At 32.0% G+C, this 17,670-nt stretch overlaps 1 protein-coding gene across 3 annotated transcripts in view; it reads left to right on the forward strand.

Moving 5' to 3' along the window:
- Positions 1 to 481: 481 nt before the first annotated feature.
- LOC140441820 (tumor protein p63-regulated gene 1 protein-like) overlaps positions 482 to 17,670 on the forward strand; it is a 104,230-nt gene continuing 87,041 nt past the window's right edge. For 2 of the 3 annotated variants that reach the window (XM_072532755.1, XM_072532757.1), the window contains exons 1-2: positions 482 to 571; positions 627 to 839. In XM_072532755.1, the coding sequence (XP_072388856.1) occupies positions 635 to 839 (205 nt within the window). In that variant the 5' untranslated portion in view covers positions 482 to 571; positions 627 to 634. Of the gene's footprint in view, positions 840 to 17,670 lie in introns of all 3 variants that reach the window. The other variant, XM_072532756.1, reaches the window with a different exon arrangement.

The raw sequence follows: 17,670 nt of genomic DNA on the forward strand, positions 1-17,670 counted from the left end.
AATCAATATTGTTATATTTTAGTTCATTAATTTTTATGCAATAGTTATTTGTTACCTAATTTAAGTTTTGATTTTATACGATATGTTCCAATAGTGCTCATAAATTGAAGGGGTCATGACAACAAAAGATTAAGTCCACGGCTATAACTTAAAAGAAAAAAGGGTTTAAAGTTCTAAAATTTCCAAATGAATATACAGTCACACAAAAATCACTAAGAACTAATTAATCGGTTATATTTACTTGCCAACAAGCAAAACAATTTGTGTGTGGATGTACACACAAATGAAGATTTTTAAAATTCTGAAATTTTAGAAGCCTTCTGAAAAAATTAGTTTTTTCTTAAAAACACAGCTGTGGACTTAGTCTTTTGTTGCTGTGGTCGCTCAAATTATAATATAGAAAGCGTAAGAGTAGGCACAACCAAAATCGATTTCATTATTCGTATAGCATGTTGCCTACTTTAGGATCAGCTGTTTTTGACGTCAAGCTTTTTTCAAGACATTTGTTGAATCAGTTGAATGAGCTACTACAAATAAACAAGAAATTTACAATTTGATAAACATTGAACACGTAAACCAACGACATATATTATAAGATAAGCAATAATTATTAAACTATTTTACAGATTGTAACATGATTGAAATGGCTTTAGAAGAGGATTTACCTGAAGAATTTAAGGGAGGCACCCTTAGAATTCATCCTGACAGAAGTGATCCGCCCAAATCTCCAAATCCTGCCGTTAATAAAATTGATAACGCGTCGGAAATAAACAATCAGGGCAACAATTATCATTGGAGAAGCACTTTTATGGCACCCTTATCATCGATTCCCAATAAAAGTAAGTATTTAATTGTGTAGGCATATATTAAATAATTGTTTTTGTTCATATGATAAGATATTCTTGATTTGTGTAAATATTTATCATTCTTTTTATACAGAGTGTTTCATTGAGAAATTTGCATGTTTAGAGGTAAAAGAGGACACAGAGGTAATGTAATTTTGTTAAATTAATTAAGTATTTTTGTGATTCTTTATAAATAATATACAGAATTGCCTATACCTTCTACAAAATGTTAGAATCCCTTTTTTAACGCATATTCTAACTTTCTTTAAAGTATATATTACATACATATTTTTTGTTCCATAAGAATGTCCATTGCACATTGATATTAGTCCAGAATAGAATACATTAAACAGAGACCTCTATTTGAAGAAAAATGAAGTCAAAAACTTCTCATAGCTTCTCTTCTCTCAGAAACTTCTCTCAAACCTGAACAAATGTTTTTTTTATTTTGATAGCCTACATTCATGGATTGTAGTATGATGTTGTACAATGGGATGTTCTTTCTTAATGACTGCTGATCTTTCTTAGTGACAGTTCCTCCTGCATTCATTTAAAGGAACATTTACATTAACTTTTTTGTTTCAATGAAACACAGCTGCAGCGAATGTGTTAAGTATGTGGAGTGGACAACAGTTGCTCTTGAGTCTTAGACAGATCTTAGGCTTTCTTGTATTATCTTTGATTTTAAGATAGACTTAAATCATGTTTTGTTAATGTCTTGTCAATTTGATTTATCACATTTTAAATATATGGTAAGAAAGCTTCACCTTTTAGTTATAATTGTTGGTCAATACTGTCATTAATTCTATTTGGATGTGTAAAAAGTTTTAAATATACATCAATATGACCCGTGGAACACATTCTGTCCCAACAGTGTTTCTAGATGTTTCAATTCCATGCTCAAATACTGAGGTTCACATATTTGAGTAGCATCTTCAGTTAATTTCCTTTTAATTTAGGCATTTTTGGCATTTGAGGAATCACTAGCTTAGAGAGAAGTTCATCAAATCCTTAACTTCAAAAAACAGTCAAACAGAATATTCAACAACTAAACTGAATTACATGCTAAACAAATAGGTCATTCAATAAACACAAAAAATACTAAAATCTTAGTACAAAGGTGATCAGAGAGAGAGAGAGAGAGAGAGAGCAATACGACCCTAGCTGACAGTTAACCACTTACAAAAAGTAAATAGCTTTATATATTTAGGAGTCAACATCACATAGGACAACATTGATGCAGAGCTTAGCGGAAGAATAATCCTAGCCAATATGGCATACTTTGTTTTGCAGATATTCAAATCACGCAATGTACATCCAAGAACTAAGATACAAATGTACAAAACCATAATCCCACCACAAAGATAAATGGTAATGAAATAATAGATGAGCTTGCTAAGGATTTTACTCATTCTGGTATACAAGAATATATTTACACAGTAATAGATCTAATCAATTTTTATAATAAAAAATTAAATTTTAACTGGCAAGACAGGTGGAAATATTGGCGAATACATCAAATAATCATTATTACAAGATTCATCCTAAGTTACCATCCTTAACAAAATTACTACACATATTCCATTATAACGATCCAAACCGATATCCAAACGATCAGCAGCAACTATCACAAGTTTAAAAAATTAGTCACGGTGCTGTTCCTGTCCACCTGGCTAGATTAAACATTATAGAATCAGTAAAGTGCTCATGTGATAATATTTTCCAGTTAATCATATCCTGTTTGAATGTATTAGAAATAAACCACTCTTATCTTCATTTTATGAAATCCTTGCTCAAAATATTCAACTTCCAGTAAATATAACCCGCCTACTATCACTGAATCAGAAATCAATATATGAACTCATATGTAATCACTTATGTGCATCCAAATATATAATATAAATTTGTTACAATCAAGTTTCAATTTATAAACATAAATCATTCAAAAATCTGTGGCAAATGGACTAGTTTCCAAACAAACACACTATCATCATCATCATCATAATCCGACCGATAATGAGCTATGGATGTGAAACTTGGGTATTTGACTCAAAAATCTGTAAACCGCATAGACATCTTAGAACTACATCGCATCATAGCACAACAGGTGGTAAATCAGTACAATTATAAAATAGGTAATATCTAATATATAAAATTTCCCTGTCACAATGTTAGTTACTGTACTCCTCCGAAACGGCTTTACCGATATTTACCAAATTTTATATGCGCATTCAAAAGGTCTGAGAATCGACTACTATCTATTTTTCATACCCCTAAGTGATAAGGGTTGTTCACCCTTAATTTTTTTTTTAATTTTTTGACCAAATTTTTTTTGACCCTTTTTGTGTTTTATGTGTTTTGTTTTATCACATTCATATCATGTCTCACATCCATAACATACTATTGGGCTAATGGTAGATTTACAGGCCTTAATCTTTGATTTCTATTACATCAGTCTATCTGTGAAAAAATCATTGAAGATCAGATATTTGAATGTTCTAAAAGGTATACGAGGGATAGCTGATGAAAAATCCGTGAAGATGTACAGCTTTGTTTTTTTTTATCTATCATAAAAAGTAAAAAAATCATGTTTTCCCTATGAAACGTTTCTGATACATTTTAGAGAAAAACGCTTTAAATAAAAATTGTAGATCCTAAAAAGGTCTTCAATCTGCGACTTTCTTAATTAAAAGGCATAAACATTTCACCAAGATAGTTGCGAAAAACCCATATTTTTGCAGTAATTTATAAATGTTAATAACTTTGTTTCTGCATAATAACATGTAATATAACTACTCAAAATTATGGCAGTTAATGAGTTATGAAAGTGTGCTAAATTTCAAACAGATCGACCAAATAGTTTATAAGCTATTCAATTTGTTTATCCCAGAGAGCGATTGTTTAAACAACTGTACTTACCCAAACAGTCACTCTATAGGTATTTTGTAAATCGCAATAGATTCTTTAATGGTTCAATTTTAACGTGAATTAAAAAAAACTTAAAACCCCCTAATTCAGTACATAATACTGCTATCCGCCTCTGTTTAGGAGCTTTCCGTAGCAGTCCAGCTAAGAGCCTCTACCGCGAAGCCAACGAATCCTCCCTTTGGCTTAGGCGCCAATATATCCTCCTCTTTTACCCTGCCTCTACTCCAGCTAACCTTTCTAATCCAGACACTGCTGACATTACCCAACTATACAAGTACTAACCCCCCTGCTCCACGCATACATACTATCCCCGTCCTACTTCCCAATTTAATACCACATATAAAATTAGCCCTAACTTACCCTCTCCATATCCCGCAGAATTCTCCTTGAACTTTACCGAAACTTACACTTCCTTACAAAGTTTAGTGAGGCTGAAACTAGCCGAGATTTGATTAGGAAATCCTTACTAGAAATTTTTAATTTTAAGAAATTCGTTCGGTTGCTCTACACTGAAGCATCAAAGAGCGAAACAGGGGTTGGTTGTGCTGTTACCACTACGGAAAAAGTCGTTAGAGCATGTCAAATACCTGCCACATGCAGTGTTCACACTGGTGAACTGTATGCTATTTGCCAAGCCTTCAAACTCTGCGCAGCACCCAATCAACATATTGCTATCTGTACAGACTCCCTCGCCTCTATCCAGTCCATCGCCCTCTTGTAGAAAAAATCCATGACACTTACCAAAACCTTATCATCCACGACATCCATACCACAATCATATGGATTCCCTCCCACATCGGGATTACGGGTAACGACAACGCCGATCGCTTTGCCAAAGAAGCTGCTGTATCCAAATGTACACTACGTAATATGCAAATCGCCAGTGACCTAAAAACTAGTATAAAGAAACTCGTACGAAATTACTGGCAGAATCATTGGAACCAATCCACTACACTTTTACATCAAATAGATCAGACGATTGAGCGGTTCGTTATCCCTGGTATACCTAGAAATGAGATGGTTGTCGCTAGAAGATTGTGTATCGGTCACACCAGACTTACACATGGTCACCTAATGGATTTCTCTCCTAAGCCAATCTGTCACTATTGCCAATCTAAGTGTTCTACACATCCTTGTGGAGTACCCTCATTATAATAAACGACGTCAAGAACTGGGCATGAAGGGCGACATCACAGATATATTATCGAACCAGAGCCAAGTCATCACAGCTATCCAGTTCCTGAAGCTATAAAACTTACTAAATAATATATAACTATAATATATAATAATATGTAATATCTTATATATAATTGTATCCACGGTACCTCGTGCTATTGGCCGAAGCTGTCGCAGGCACGTTAAATTAAAAAAAATTATTAAATTTGTTAATAAAAAACAGTTTGGTCAGTTTTGGTCATAGAAGGTTCTGTTTTTTTTTTGGGAAAAGTGTGTTTTTTCACCACCTTTTCACAGAGCCTACGTATATGAGTAAGCGTGTGAAATAAAAAATATCAAGGTTATTATAAACGTTTATAGGCTAAAAAGTCAGCCCTTATTCAAACTATTGTCTAATATAACATTTAAAACATTTCAAATACTCAAATATATTTTTTATTCAAATATATTCAAATAAAGTTTTTTTTATATATCCTAAAACTGGAGCCTTAAAGAATCGATTGCCATTTACAAAATACCTGTAGAGTCACTGTTTGGATAAGTACCGTTGTTTAAATAATCGCTCTCCGGGATAAAGAAAATAAATAACTTATAAACTATTTGGTCGAAATTTAGCACACTTTAATAACTTATTAATTGTCATAATTTCAAGTAGCTATATTACATGTCGTTATGCAGGCAACAAAGTTATTAAAATTTATAAATTACTGCAAAAATACTGACTTTTTGTAATTATCTCGGTCAATTGTGTATGTATTCTAATTTGTATACTCTAAAAATTAGAGAAGTTTTTATGATCAACAACTTTTATTTGTACCATTTTATTCTAAAATGTATAAGAAACATTTCAGAGGTAAAAAATATATTTTTTTCATTTTTTAAGATTGTTAAAAAAAACAAAGTAAAATCAGTTATATGTCTTTACGAATTTCTGATCAAGTGCCCTTGATATACCTTTTAGGACCTTCAGATATCTGTATAAGATTTTTACCAGTAATTGTTCACAGTTTTTTAGACTGGTCTACCTCAGTCAAGAAAAAAAACTGAAAAAATCTTATACAGGTATTTAAAGGTTCTAAAAGGCATATGAGTGATAGTTGCTGGCAATGATATGAAGACTTACAGCTTATTTTGCCTATAAAACGTTTCTTATATGCTCTTAAAGGTTCTTTAATATTAAGAGTTTCAAAATTAAAATACATAAAGAATTGACCGAGATAGTTTTAAAAAACACCTATTTTGCAATAATTTTTAAATGTTACTAACTTTGTTATTTGTATAATGACATGTAAGTTATATTAGAATTTGTTGTTCCCAGTGATGGTAATAGAGTTCGCAGTGAATTATTTAATTACTTTATTCTACAGAAGAACTAAAAACTAAACCATGTGCTATATTCTAGAAATATAGGATTACAATTGACAGTTGACAACCGAAATCACTAAAGACATGGTGAACCAGTGTTGCCAAGTACAAAATTCCAATAAGTTAAACTACTCAAAATTGTGGCAGTTAATGAGTTATTAAAATGTGCTAAATTTCAAACGGATCAAGGAAACAGTTAAAGTTATTCAATTTATTTTTCCCGGGGAGTGATTATTTAAACAACTGTACCTGCCGAAACTGTCACTCTGTCTCTGTCTAAAAAGCTGGCGAAAAAACACACTTTTCAAAAAAAAAAACAGAACCTTCTATGACCAATAGAAAACAAGATAGCATTTTTTTTTCTTAAAACCGTGTTACCATTGTTTACTAACGTTAAGAGCTGAAACTTGAACAGATTGTAAATGAAGATCTAAATTTTATGATTTAACTTTATGACATGCACAGTGAAGAAGTAAAACGTCTCGAAGATTCTCGCGACTTTGAAGTAGGTTGAGAAGAGAGAAGAGCGGAGCGCTCCAAGCGGTTAATCCGGCCATTCAAGCGGTCCAGGTTACGGCATCTGTTTACTTTAATCGGCTTTTCTCGAAACCACGTTCTTTTCAACTGGTTGTCACGCGTATTTCAAAACTATTGCACTTATCATGATGAACGAAACGGCATTTTACTCTTTAGATGTCTCTACGACCATATAATATATACAAAAATATATAATGTATAACCAAAAATATTCATTGTTATTTAAAAAGTTATAAACAATTAAAAGTTCAAAAAAAAAGGTCGAAAAATTCATAAATCCGCCTGTAATTTTTTTCGGTGAAAATGTTTCATTGTCTCACCGACCAAAGCCAATTCGATGCAGAATATGAAACCATTTTGTTTTTTGCTTTCGAATGATTCGTTTCCAAGAAATTATGACACCCACCGACAAATTGGGTGAGTTTGGGCAGCCATTTTCAGAGCCGCCATTTTGAAAAAAAGGAAAAACAAAATTTTTTCAAGTAGTTTTATATGTACTTTCACCTGTAAAAGTTTGTTTTTCAAATATCTTTTGTACTATAATTGAAATTTATTTTAAAAAAACACGGTTTTTGGAGGAACCTGGCCTTAAAGTGATGGTACTCATAAAATACCGCCACGGAAAAGGGGAGGGGAGAACTGTCCGCTGCATTATCTCGGCTTGTTTCTTGTTATTGGTCATAGAAGGTTCTGTTCTTTTGTTTATAAGATCTTTAGTAGCTTGTTTTTCCTTTTTCCTTATATTTATAGAGCCAAAATTGCTTGTTCTAACGAGAATTCGTTCTTGGAGGAAAAACATTTGTTAACATCTGTTTTATTAAAAAATGATTATCCTTTATCGTTTATAAATAAGGAATTTATAAGGAACAGAACAACTGAGAACGAGATCCTACAGCATACACAAGGAATAATACGAAGAAAATAACAATACCATACATAAAAGGATTATCACAAAAACTTAAAAGGATAGGAAATAAATTCAACATTTCAACAACATTCAAAACAACTAACACATATTGAGATCTATTTTGTCTGAAACCAAATCTAACAATGATCAAAAATGGACAAAGAATTGCATTTATAAAATACCTTGTGAATGCGATCAGTTTTATTAAGGTGAAACATCAAGACCATTTAATGTTAGAATAAGTGAACATCAATCTTGCATTAAAAATAGAGAATTTAGTAGATCTCAAATATCTAAACACGCATGGGATAATGAACATAGGGTTCAATGAAATGATTCAAGTATAGTCCTAAAAGAAACGAATGGTAAAAAGAGAAAAATCAAAGAAGCGGCTCTAATTATGCTAAATGAGACCAATTGTGTCGCAAATTCCTCGGCAGAATGTAGTAGGCTCTGGTTACCCATATTAAAAGAGGAAGTTATTAGAAGGAAAATACCAGTATTAGTAAGTCAGCAACATATTGAGGAAACATAATTTATGTTTTTTAAATAACAAACATATAACATCAGAATTTGGTGTTTAGTGAAAGTAAACTAAATGTACGACCAAATACTTACCATGTCCGGATAGTATTATGAGGTTTTTTCCTAGCTTTTCCCTCATAATTTACTATGGAATCACTAACAGGAGAATTTTACTGTCATCATGGCATGTGGTTGTAAAAATCTTAGTCATGCTATGATTTTTTCTGACGGATATTCTCAAGTTAAAGTTGATTTCATGTAATCGAATGAACTATCTTACAAGTTAAGTCGTCCCAGGAACGCAACTCAACAATATTGGCAATATCATTTTAAAGTCGTCTACTTTAAAATGTATAATGTATGTCTGAATTGTCAATATAAATGAGTCAGATAAAATTAAATTATTAGAAGAATTTTTCACCAAGTAAAAAAAAAACAAAATTTGTTTAATTTACTAATGTTTGTATTTTGAGAACGATTTCCGAAGTGGAAATTGAAACGTCAATAAACTTACTTTAACCTTTAATTGTGGCTTATTCCCATTTAAATAGTAGTAACTCATTAATTCTCATACTTTAAAGCTATAATAAATGTCGTTATCTCGATCAATTGTTTATGTATTTGATTTTCGTACTTCGTACGATAATTTGATACTTCGTACGTCTTCACGGATTTCTGATCAGCTACCCCTCATATTTCTGTTAGAACCTTCAAATATCTGTATAAGATATTTTGGCTATGGTATTAACATCATATCTTGTAGAGTGGAGGAAGTGACAAAAACATATTGACAAATGAAAAGAGCGGTCAAAGAGATTGGACTTGAAATAAACATACAAAAGGCAAAAATACTAACACAGACGAGAGAAGAATATAACTAGATAATATAACATAACCAGAATAAATAGAATATAACCAGAAATCAAATTAAACTATGTAAGAATGTTAAAGCAGTAAAGAGCTAAATTAACAGAAGAATAGGCTAATTGAATATAAGAATTAGAGTTTAGGTTATTTACTATATTTAATTAGTCCGAACGAGTATATGCAATTGCTAATAGCATACAAATTAGCCCAGTCTGGTTAAAAAAAAAGGTGGAAAAATGTTTCGCAGATATCTGAAGCTTTTAAGACATAGGTGGGGGATACTAGATGATGAATAAATGAAAAGATACTCCTAGTTTTACCTTGCGTTTTTTTTAAGCAATAATTTATGGTCACAATTTGATTTTTTGTCTATAAATTTTTTCCCTTATATTTTAAATAAACAATATTTTTGTCATTTTTTTATGTCAAGAATATCTTTATTTTCCCGTTTTTTTAATTAAAATTGATAAATAATTTACGGAGATATTTGCAAAAAAGCAGTTTTTTGCACTAATTTATAAATTTTATTAATTTTTTTATTAACAAAATAAAATGGTATTAATACATTTAAACATCAAGGAATTACCATCTTTTAGATTTGTGCGAAATTTCCCCCCGATCAGTCAAATATTTTATGAGTTATTTAATTTGTTTATCCCTGAGGCTAATTATTTAAACTATTGAGCTTGCCCTATGCATGATGCTAGACACATTCAGCAAATTTCATAGGATTCTTTAAGACTTAGACTCTCTCAGAAGTTAAATACATATTGAGTTTTCATCGAAATGATTTACAAAATAAACGTTTGAAAAAGGGGTATGTTTTTTACTTATAAACAATTGTAATAACTTCTATATTTTTCAAACTACAGACTTGTACGTACAACCATTGGATAGCTGGTAAGAAAGCTCACATTAAAAAATAAAAAATCTTCTATGACCAATAGGGACGAAGTTAGTGACTATTTTTAAAAAAATCATATCTCCATTGTTTATAAACATTAAGAAGTAAAATTTGCACAAATTTTGAATGAAAATCTAAACTTTATATTGAAACTTATAGCTATAAAATTTATCTAATTTTTCGAAACGACGGCACTTTCGAAAGATCGACATAGGAAAGTGGAGAGGATATCTGTTTCAGCTCCGTTTTTTTTTTCGGCATCAGAACGTCAAATTGCAACACGTAGGAAAAATTTACATTATCTCGGCTTCCTTTGCAGCTGCAAGCCTCTTTTTTTATTCTGGGGTAGCTCGTCGAAATATGAATAACTACATAGTTTTCACTGGCCGGAAAATATGGGAAAACTCAGAAAAATTGACTCCATTTGAAATTCAGCCTAAATACTTACTTTTTTTTAATTTGCTCGAATAGTCTGTCGCAGTATTAATAATAATGACATAATTTTCACCCCCCATAAATCTCAGAAAATCCCGGAAAATCAACATATGTTTTTTCATTTTATATCAATGATGTAATAATACTTATTAATGTAATATATATGTAATATATTTTATAAATTAAATTTCAGGTATTTTTTTACACATTATATTATTATATTCCTTATATTAATTATAATTGTTTGTATTTTTATAATTAACAATATTGATTTTTATTCTATTTTTCTTACAAATATGATATACAATATTAATCTAATCTGCCTTACTGCTTTGATAAAATAAGTCGATTTTTTCATCACTGGCCTTGTTAAATTTTGCAATGTTTATTGAACTTTACTTTTTTTATTTTCTTTACATACATTGGTTTTAAAGTTAAAATTTGGATCATTTATTCGACTTCACTGTCAGGTCTGAACCTTTTTGTTGCAGGTTGTTTGTCTTCACTTATTAAGTCAGTCTTTCCATACATTAACATATTAATGGGCGATCTTAATGCCAAGGTGGGTCAAGGTAAGGTAGGAGAACAAGTAGGAAAATATGGGCTTGGAAACAGAAATGACAGAGGAGATCGATTGATTCAATTTTGCCAAAGTAAAGACTTCGTAATAACAAATACCTTTTTCAAATTACCTCCTCGACGGTTATATACATGGACATCTCCACAACATACCAAAGAAAAAATAGTGAGAAATCAAATAGACTACATTATGATAGCAAGGAGGTATAATAATGCTGTTAAATGTACTAAGACGTACCCAGGAGCTGATATAGGCTCAGATCACAACCCGGTAGTTACTGTGATGTAGGCGAGACTAAAAAAGATTAGAAGACCACACAGAAAGGCACTAGATTTAAATAAACTTAGAAACAAAAATATACGACAAGAAACAGGAGAAAAAATAAATGAAAACCTCTGTTCAATGCATCAACAAATTAACGATACAAACAACGTTAACCAAAAATTAAAGTACATAAATACAGCTATACAAACAGCAGGAAAGAAACATCGTACAAAAACAACAACAAAGAATAAGAGGTGGATGATACAAGATATACTAGACTTGATGGAACAAAGAAGAAAGATGAAGAATTACCCAGACAAATACAAAGAAATAAATAAACACATAAAAAAGAGAATAAAAAAGCCAAAGAGGAGTGGATTAAAGAACAATGTGAAGAAATGGAAACCTATGAGAAAAAGTACGATGCGTTCAATATGCACAAAAAAGTAAAAGAGATAACAGGAAGCATAAAGAAATGCCAAATAGGTAAACTTAAAGACAAAGATGGAAATCTTATTGTAGATCTAGAGAATAAAATAAAAAGATGGACAGAATACCAGAATGAATTATTTAAAGACGATAGAAACAACTTAACTCAGATAATCAATGCAACTGGGCCAGACATATTGAAAGAAGAAGTAGAATACGCAAAAAGAAACGCTAAAAATGGAAAAGCAAATGGACCTGATGAAATTCCTACAGAACTGTTGAAGTTTTTGAATGATAAATCCGTAACCATAATATTAAATTTTGCAGCGAGGAGCTAAAACAGTTTCCCCTCCACTTTCCTATGTCGATCTTTCGAAAGTAACTTCGTTTCGAAAAGTTTTAAGTTTCGAAAAATTAAATGAATTTTATAGCTATAAAATTCAATATGAAGTTTAGATTTTCATTCAAAATTTGTGCAAATTTTACTTTTTAATGTTTATAAACAATGGAGATATAATTAACAAAAAAATTGTCGCTAACTTCGTTTCTATTGGATATAGAAGGTTTATTTTTTTTGTTAAATGTGAGTTTTTTTACCAGCTATCTAATGGTTGTACGTACAAGTCTGTATCTTGAAAAATATAGAAGTTATTATAATTGTTTATAAGTAAAAAACATACCCCCTTTTCAAACGTTTATTTTGTAAATAATGTCGATGAAAACTCAATATTTATTTAACTTCTGAGATAGTATAAGTCTTAAAGAATCCTATGAAATTTGTTAAATGTGTCTAGCATCATTCATAGGGCAAGCTCAATGGTTTAAATAATTAGTCCCAGGGATAAACAAATTGAATAACTTTTAAACTATTTGACCGATCGGGGGGAAATTTCTCATAAATTTAAAGGACGGTAATTCCTCAATGTTGAAATGTATTAATAATATTTTATTTTGTTAATAAAAAAATTAATTAAATTTATAAATTAGTGCAAAAAAACTGCTTTTTTGCAAATATCTCCGTAAATTTTTTATCAATTTTAATTGAAAAAACGGGAAAATAAAGATATTCTTGATATAAAAAAATGGTATAAATATTGTTTATTTAAATTATAAGGGAAAAAACTTATAGATAAATAATCAAATTCTGACCATAAATTATTGTTTAAAAAAAACGCAAGATAAAACTAGGAGTATCTTTTCATTTATTCATCATCTAGTAACCCTCACCTATGTCTTAAAAGCTTCAGATATCTGCGAAACATTTTGCCGTGAAATCGATGATTTTTGTATAACCAGACTGGGCTAAATAAGGTATGCTTACAGAGTGTTATGTATGTTTAAGAAAAACATTAAGCAGAAAAGAAAAGTCATTCTGTATAATAACGAATCTGAAATTCATTCAATTTATAGTCTTAAAACAATCTCGACGTCTACTATTTATCTCGCATAATATGTCCATTTCATAATGAAACACCCCGTACAAAAATATTTTTACGGTTAATTATTTATATTATTTTCTTCATATGATAAGATATATATTATTGATATTAATTCATTATTGTATAGTTATTTATCCAGTATGGAAAATGTGATCCCCCTCAATTGTTTGGAGTGCTCATGTCTATAAATACAGGGTTCTACTGTCCAGCTATATATGATATTTGTATGTACAAAATTATCTTTTAGTTAATGAATTTATACGTTATTGCTAATACGCCAATGTGCAGAGTGATTTTTAAAAATGAAATAATTACATTATAAGTGCATTGATATAGAATTGTAAAAATACTAATTTCGCGAAAATTCTCCTAATAGTTTTGTACCTGACCAGACTAAAGTAACGCCGTTATTACGTTTATTTCAGGATGTATAAAATTATTAATATAAAATGTGTCCAGCTAGTTTCACAGGATGTCTTAGATCAGTTGTTGCTATTGAATTTAATTCTGTTGCGACCCAAACAGTGCATAGTGATTAAAAAAAAATGTGAATACCTAGGTTAATCTTTCAATATCAATAAATTGCGAGCAATAAATCTAAGTAGGATTAATGTAGATTTATTGAATTGTATTTTAACTTTTGATTTTATTTTTAAACAAGTATGGGATTAATGTCTAACAAACATTTTCTGAGATATGTAATAGTCGAGCGACAATCTCCCAAAAAGTACTTTAATTTTCGATAAACCCATAACTCCCATGACAGAAAAAAGAAAAAAATTTTATTTTATAATTTTAATGAAATTTTATATTTTACTCGAGATATCTCGGCTCAGTATAAATATTTCGATTTCTTATTTTGTCGCAATATGTTATGGTCATTTCAGCAAAAAATGAGATGTATCCGAACTCTTCGATTTATATACCAAATGCCGATTATTTTTTTTTTTAATCGTATGCTACTCATCGGATATTTTTTTCTAATTAAAAATTTGTATTATAAATTTCTGAATCAGACTTTTCCACCAATTTTACAATAAAATTTAATATTTAAAAAAGTTTTTAAAAGTGTAAGGTAAAGGGGGCAAACATTGACACATCTTCATAATTTTTGTTTTACACAGTCAATGACTTGTTGAAAAATGATAGCCACAAGAGCGCTGAGGACTGCTACATCTGCGACACTAATTGCTGTTAGTATTGACTAAAAATCTTCACACATTTTTGTACAAAAAATAAGTTTGCAGGCTGTTACAGGTGTCAATGTTACACCGTATTCGGTACAACATTGACACCCACCACAAACTATTAAAAGTCATTTTCTGGTCATTGTCCTTTTTCAATACCGACATAATGGCTAGTTCAAGTCCTTGTTTTACACTCTCAAATGACGGTGTGCTAGTCAGGTCGGAAGATGTTGACGGAGTATCGTGATTATCATCAACTGGAAGGTTTTCTAACGCTACTGGGCGAGAATTAGCGCCCGCTTCAACCACCTCTGCCGTAACAATTTTCTTCATCATATTGTCTTTGCAAAGCGGATAAATCCCAGACTCACTAAACCCACCGATCGCATTAGCTCTTGACAGACATCCAGAAGTTTCTAGCTTTTTCAAAAGCGAAGGAAAAACCAATTTGTCAACATTCTTGTAACCAGTCTCTTGATAGTATTCTCGTAGAACTCCCCTCCAGGACTGTTTAACTGCTTTGTACACACCAACATCCAAAGGCTGCACAAGGTGTGACGTGTGAGCTGGCAAGCAGAATATTTCTACGTTATTCTCAACAGCTGCTTCTACAAGTTCTTAAGATATGAAGAACTTACAAATATATTTCGTTCCTTCGTATTTTGAAGTTTCCGGTACAAAACAGCTTAAGAACCAATCAAAAAATTGAGCCGATTTCATCCAGCCAGATGGGGAACAGTTGTAACGAGCATTGGCGGGACCATTAACACACCAAGTATGGTACAGGTGCAACCCTTTGTAATTAATGAACATCGGCAAAAAATCACCAATGGCATTGCAGCACATTAGAACTGTGTACGTAGCTTTTGTAGAACTGGCAACTAATTTATTTGGATTACGACTTCCTCTCCTACAAAGCACCTTTTGGATACCAGTATCGGTTTGAAATTCGGTCTCATCGCAGTTAAATATATTTTGTGGTTTGGTCTGTAAGCCACATCGGTTAACAACCAACTCTAGTTTTTGTTAAAAGTCCTCCATCACTTCCTGTGATCCTGCCATTGCCTTGTTTTTCGACAGGTTTTGCGCTACCCTTCTACTGATTTCATGAGACCATCTTCTTTCAAACATCAGGCACCAGTCTGCACCTGGCATCTTCTTCTTCTTAAAGTGCCTATCCGTTCCGGATGTTGGCGATCATCACGGCTATCTTTACTTTATTTATTGCAGCGCGGAACAGTTCAGTGGTAGTCGTGTTATACCACTTTCGTAAATTTTGAAGCCAGGAAATGCGTCTTCTTTCCGGTCCTCTCTTACCATTTACTTTCCCTTGGAGAATCAGCTGGAGATCAGCACCTGGCATACCATTGGCAAATGGATTGGGCTGATCCATTCGCCTAACGTAATCTTGTACTCAACGTTGTAGTTGAAATCGGTCGAAACCATAACCCCACTCTCCCAGTTTTACCAATGAATGAACGAAAAGCTCTTCCTCTTGATGTGTAAGAACTGTTGGTCTACCAACATTCTTGCATTTTATCCCCTTCACATGATTTAATAACGTTGTTCTATTAATACCATGACGTTCTGCCGATCTTTTACAACTTTCGCCATTTTTCACTTCTTCAACTGCTTTCTTCATTTCTTTACTATCATATTTCTTATAACTTCGGGCATCAGGGCGCCTGGGTTTCTTGGAACGAGGCATCTGAAACCACAAAGATCATTCTGTAGGTGACACTTTTGGTCCAGGGGTAAGATTGACATTGTCATTCTTAAACGAGCTGGCAACATTGACACTGTCAATGTTCACATCAAGGCTAACTTTGACACTGTCAATTTTAACCTATAAGCTGAAAGTGCAGAAAAGAGCTGTTTACAACAACAGCGTGTTCTAATATTAAAAACTATAAGTGGTAATTGATTAAATACCATCCACTTACCTTGTTCAGCTAAATTACGTTTTTGAAACGGCCGTTTGTTGAAAGTTCCTTTAGCACAAAATTCACGTACCACCATCCGTTGACTCATGGGCAGACATTTTGAAAAGCCAAGAGTGTTGCCGGAGTCTCGGCACTTCGCTGTTAGATGGCGCTAGAGTAGGAGTAATTATAGATACCTTTACATTGGCGTTATCTTTATTAGCAGACGAACAGAAAACTAAATTCAAACAAATGTCAATGTTGTACCAGTGTCAATGTTGGTCCGCATTACCTTAATTTTTAATTTCTGTAAGTGTTTTTTTTTAACATTTTTTTTTTTTTCATTAACATTTATTCCTTTATGTACCCAGTTAATGTCTTTGAACACGTCTTCCAGTCCAAGTGTGAATAGCTTTGGTGAGATAACATCTCAATGGCGAACTCCTCTGTTGATTGGTATAGCTTTGGTTTTCGCAGCTATTTGTATTTTCACTGTAGCTTTCTTGTAAATATTATGTATGAGCATTCTCTATCGGGAGTCTATCCTGCATTTGTTCATAGCTGTCTCTATTGCCCAAAGTTCTATGAAGTCTAATGCCTTTTCATAATCAACGAAGCCAATGTATAAGTTCAAGTGATATTCATTGACTTTCTCTATTAACGTTCTGACTGTAAGAAGATGACCCGCTGTACTGTAACCTTTTCGGAATCTTGCCTGCTCTACCGGTTGATAGCTATCGAGCTTCCACGTTAACCTGTTATTACTGAGTTATTACTCTCATAAACAGTTTGTACATTTGGGACAGCAGGGTATAGTCCTTCAGATCTCCCCTGTCTCCTTTTTTGAAGAGAAGTATTGTTAAACTTTCACTTCCCTCCTTCAACATTTTTACAAGTATTCTAGCTGGACCCGGAGCCTTATTGTTCTTTAGTTGTGCCATAGCTTATCTTTCTCTTAAGATGGGTTCTTGTTTGAGGAATATAAATCACGGTAAAATGTTTGAGTAACTTTTAGGATTTCGTTTTTTTTTTCTTTTATTTCTTTTCCATCTTTATCCTTCAATGAGATTATTGTAGGCTTTCCTAAGTTTGATCTTAAGCATTTTAGGCATCGGTTCTTTTCTATTATTTTTCTACCTTGTTTTCATTGTAGATCCTTAGATCTTCCTTTACTCCTTTCTTTATTTGTTTATTCAATTCTTTGAAACCATCGCTTTTCTTCGCTTAGACATGTGCGTCTATGTTAGTGGAGAGGCAGAGGAAAACCACAAGTGAGATGAGCTGATGACATTAAGAAGATCGAAGGACACAACTGGAAGCAAGTGGCGCAAAATAGAAAACACTGGATTGATTTGGGGGA

This window comes from Diabrotica undecimpunctata, chromosome 5, assembly GCF_040954645.1.
Source record: "Diabrotica undecimpunctata isolate CICGRU chromosome 5, icDiaUnde3, whole genome shotgun sequence".
NCBI lineage: Eukaryota > Metazoa > Arthropoda > Insecta > Coleoptera > Chrysomelidae > Diabrotica > Diabrotica undecimpunctata.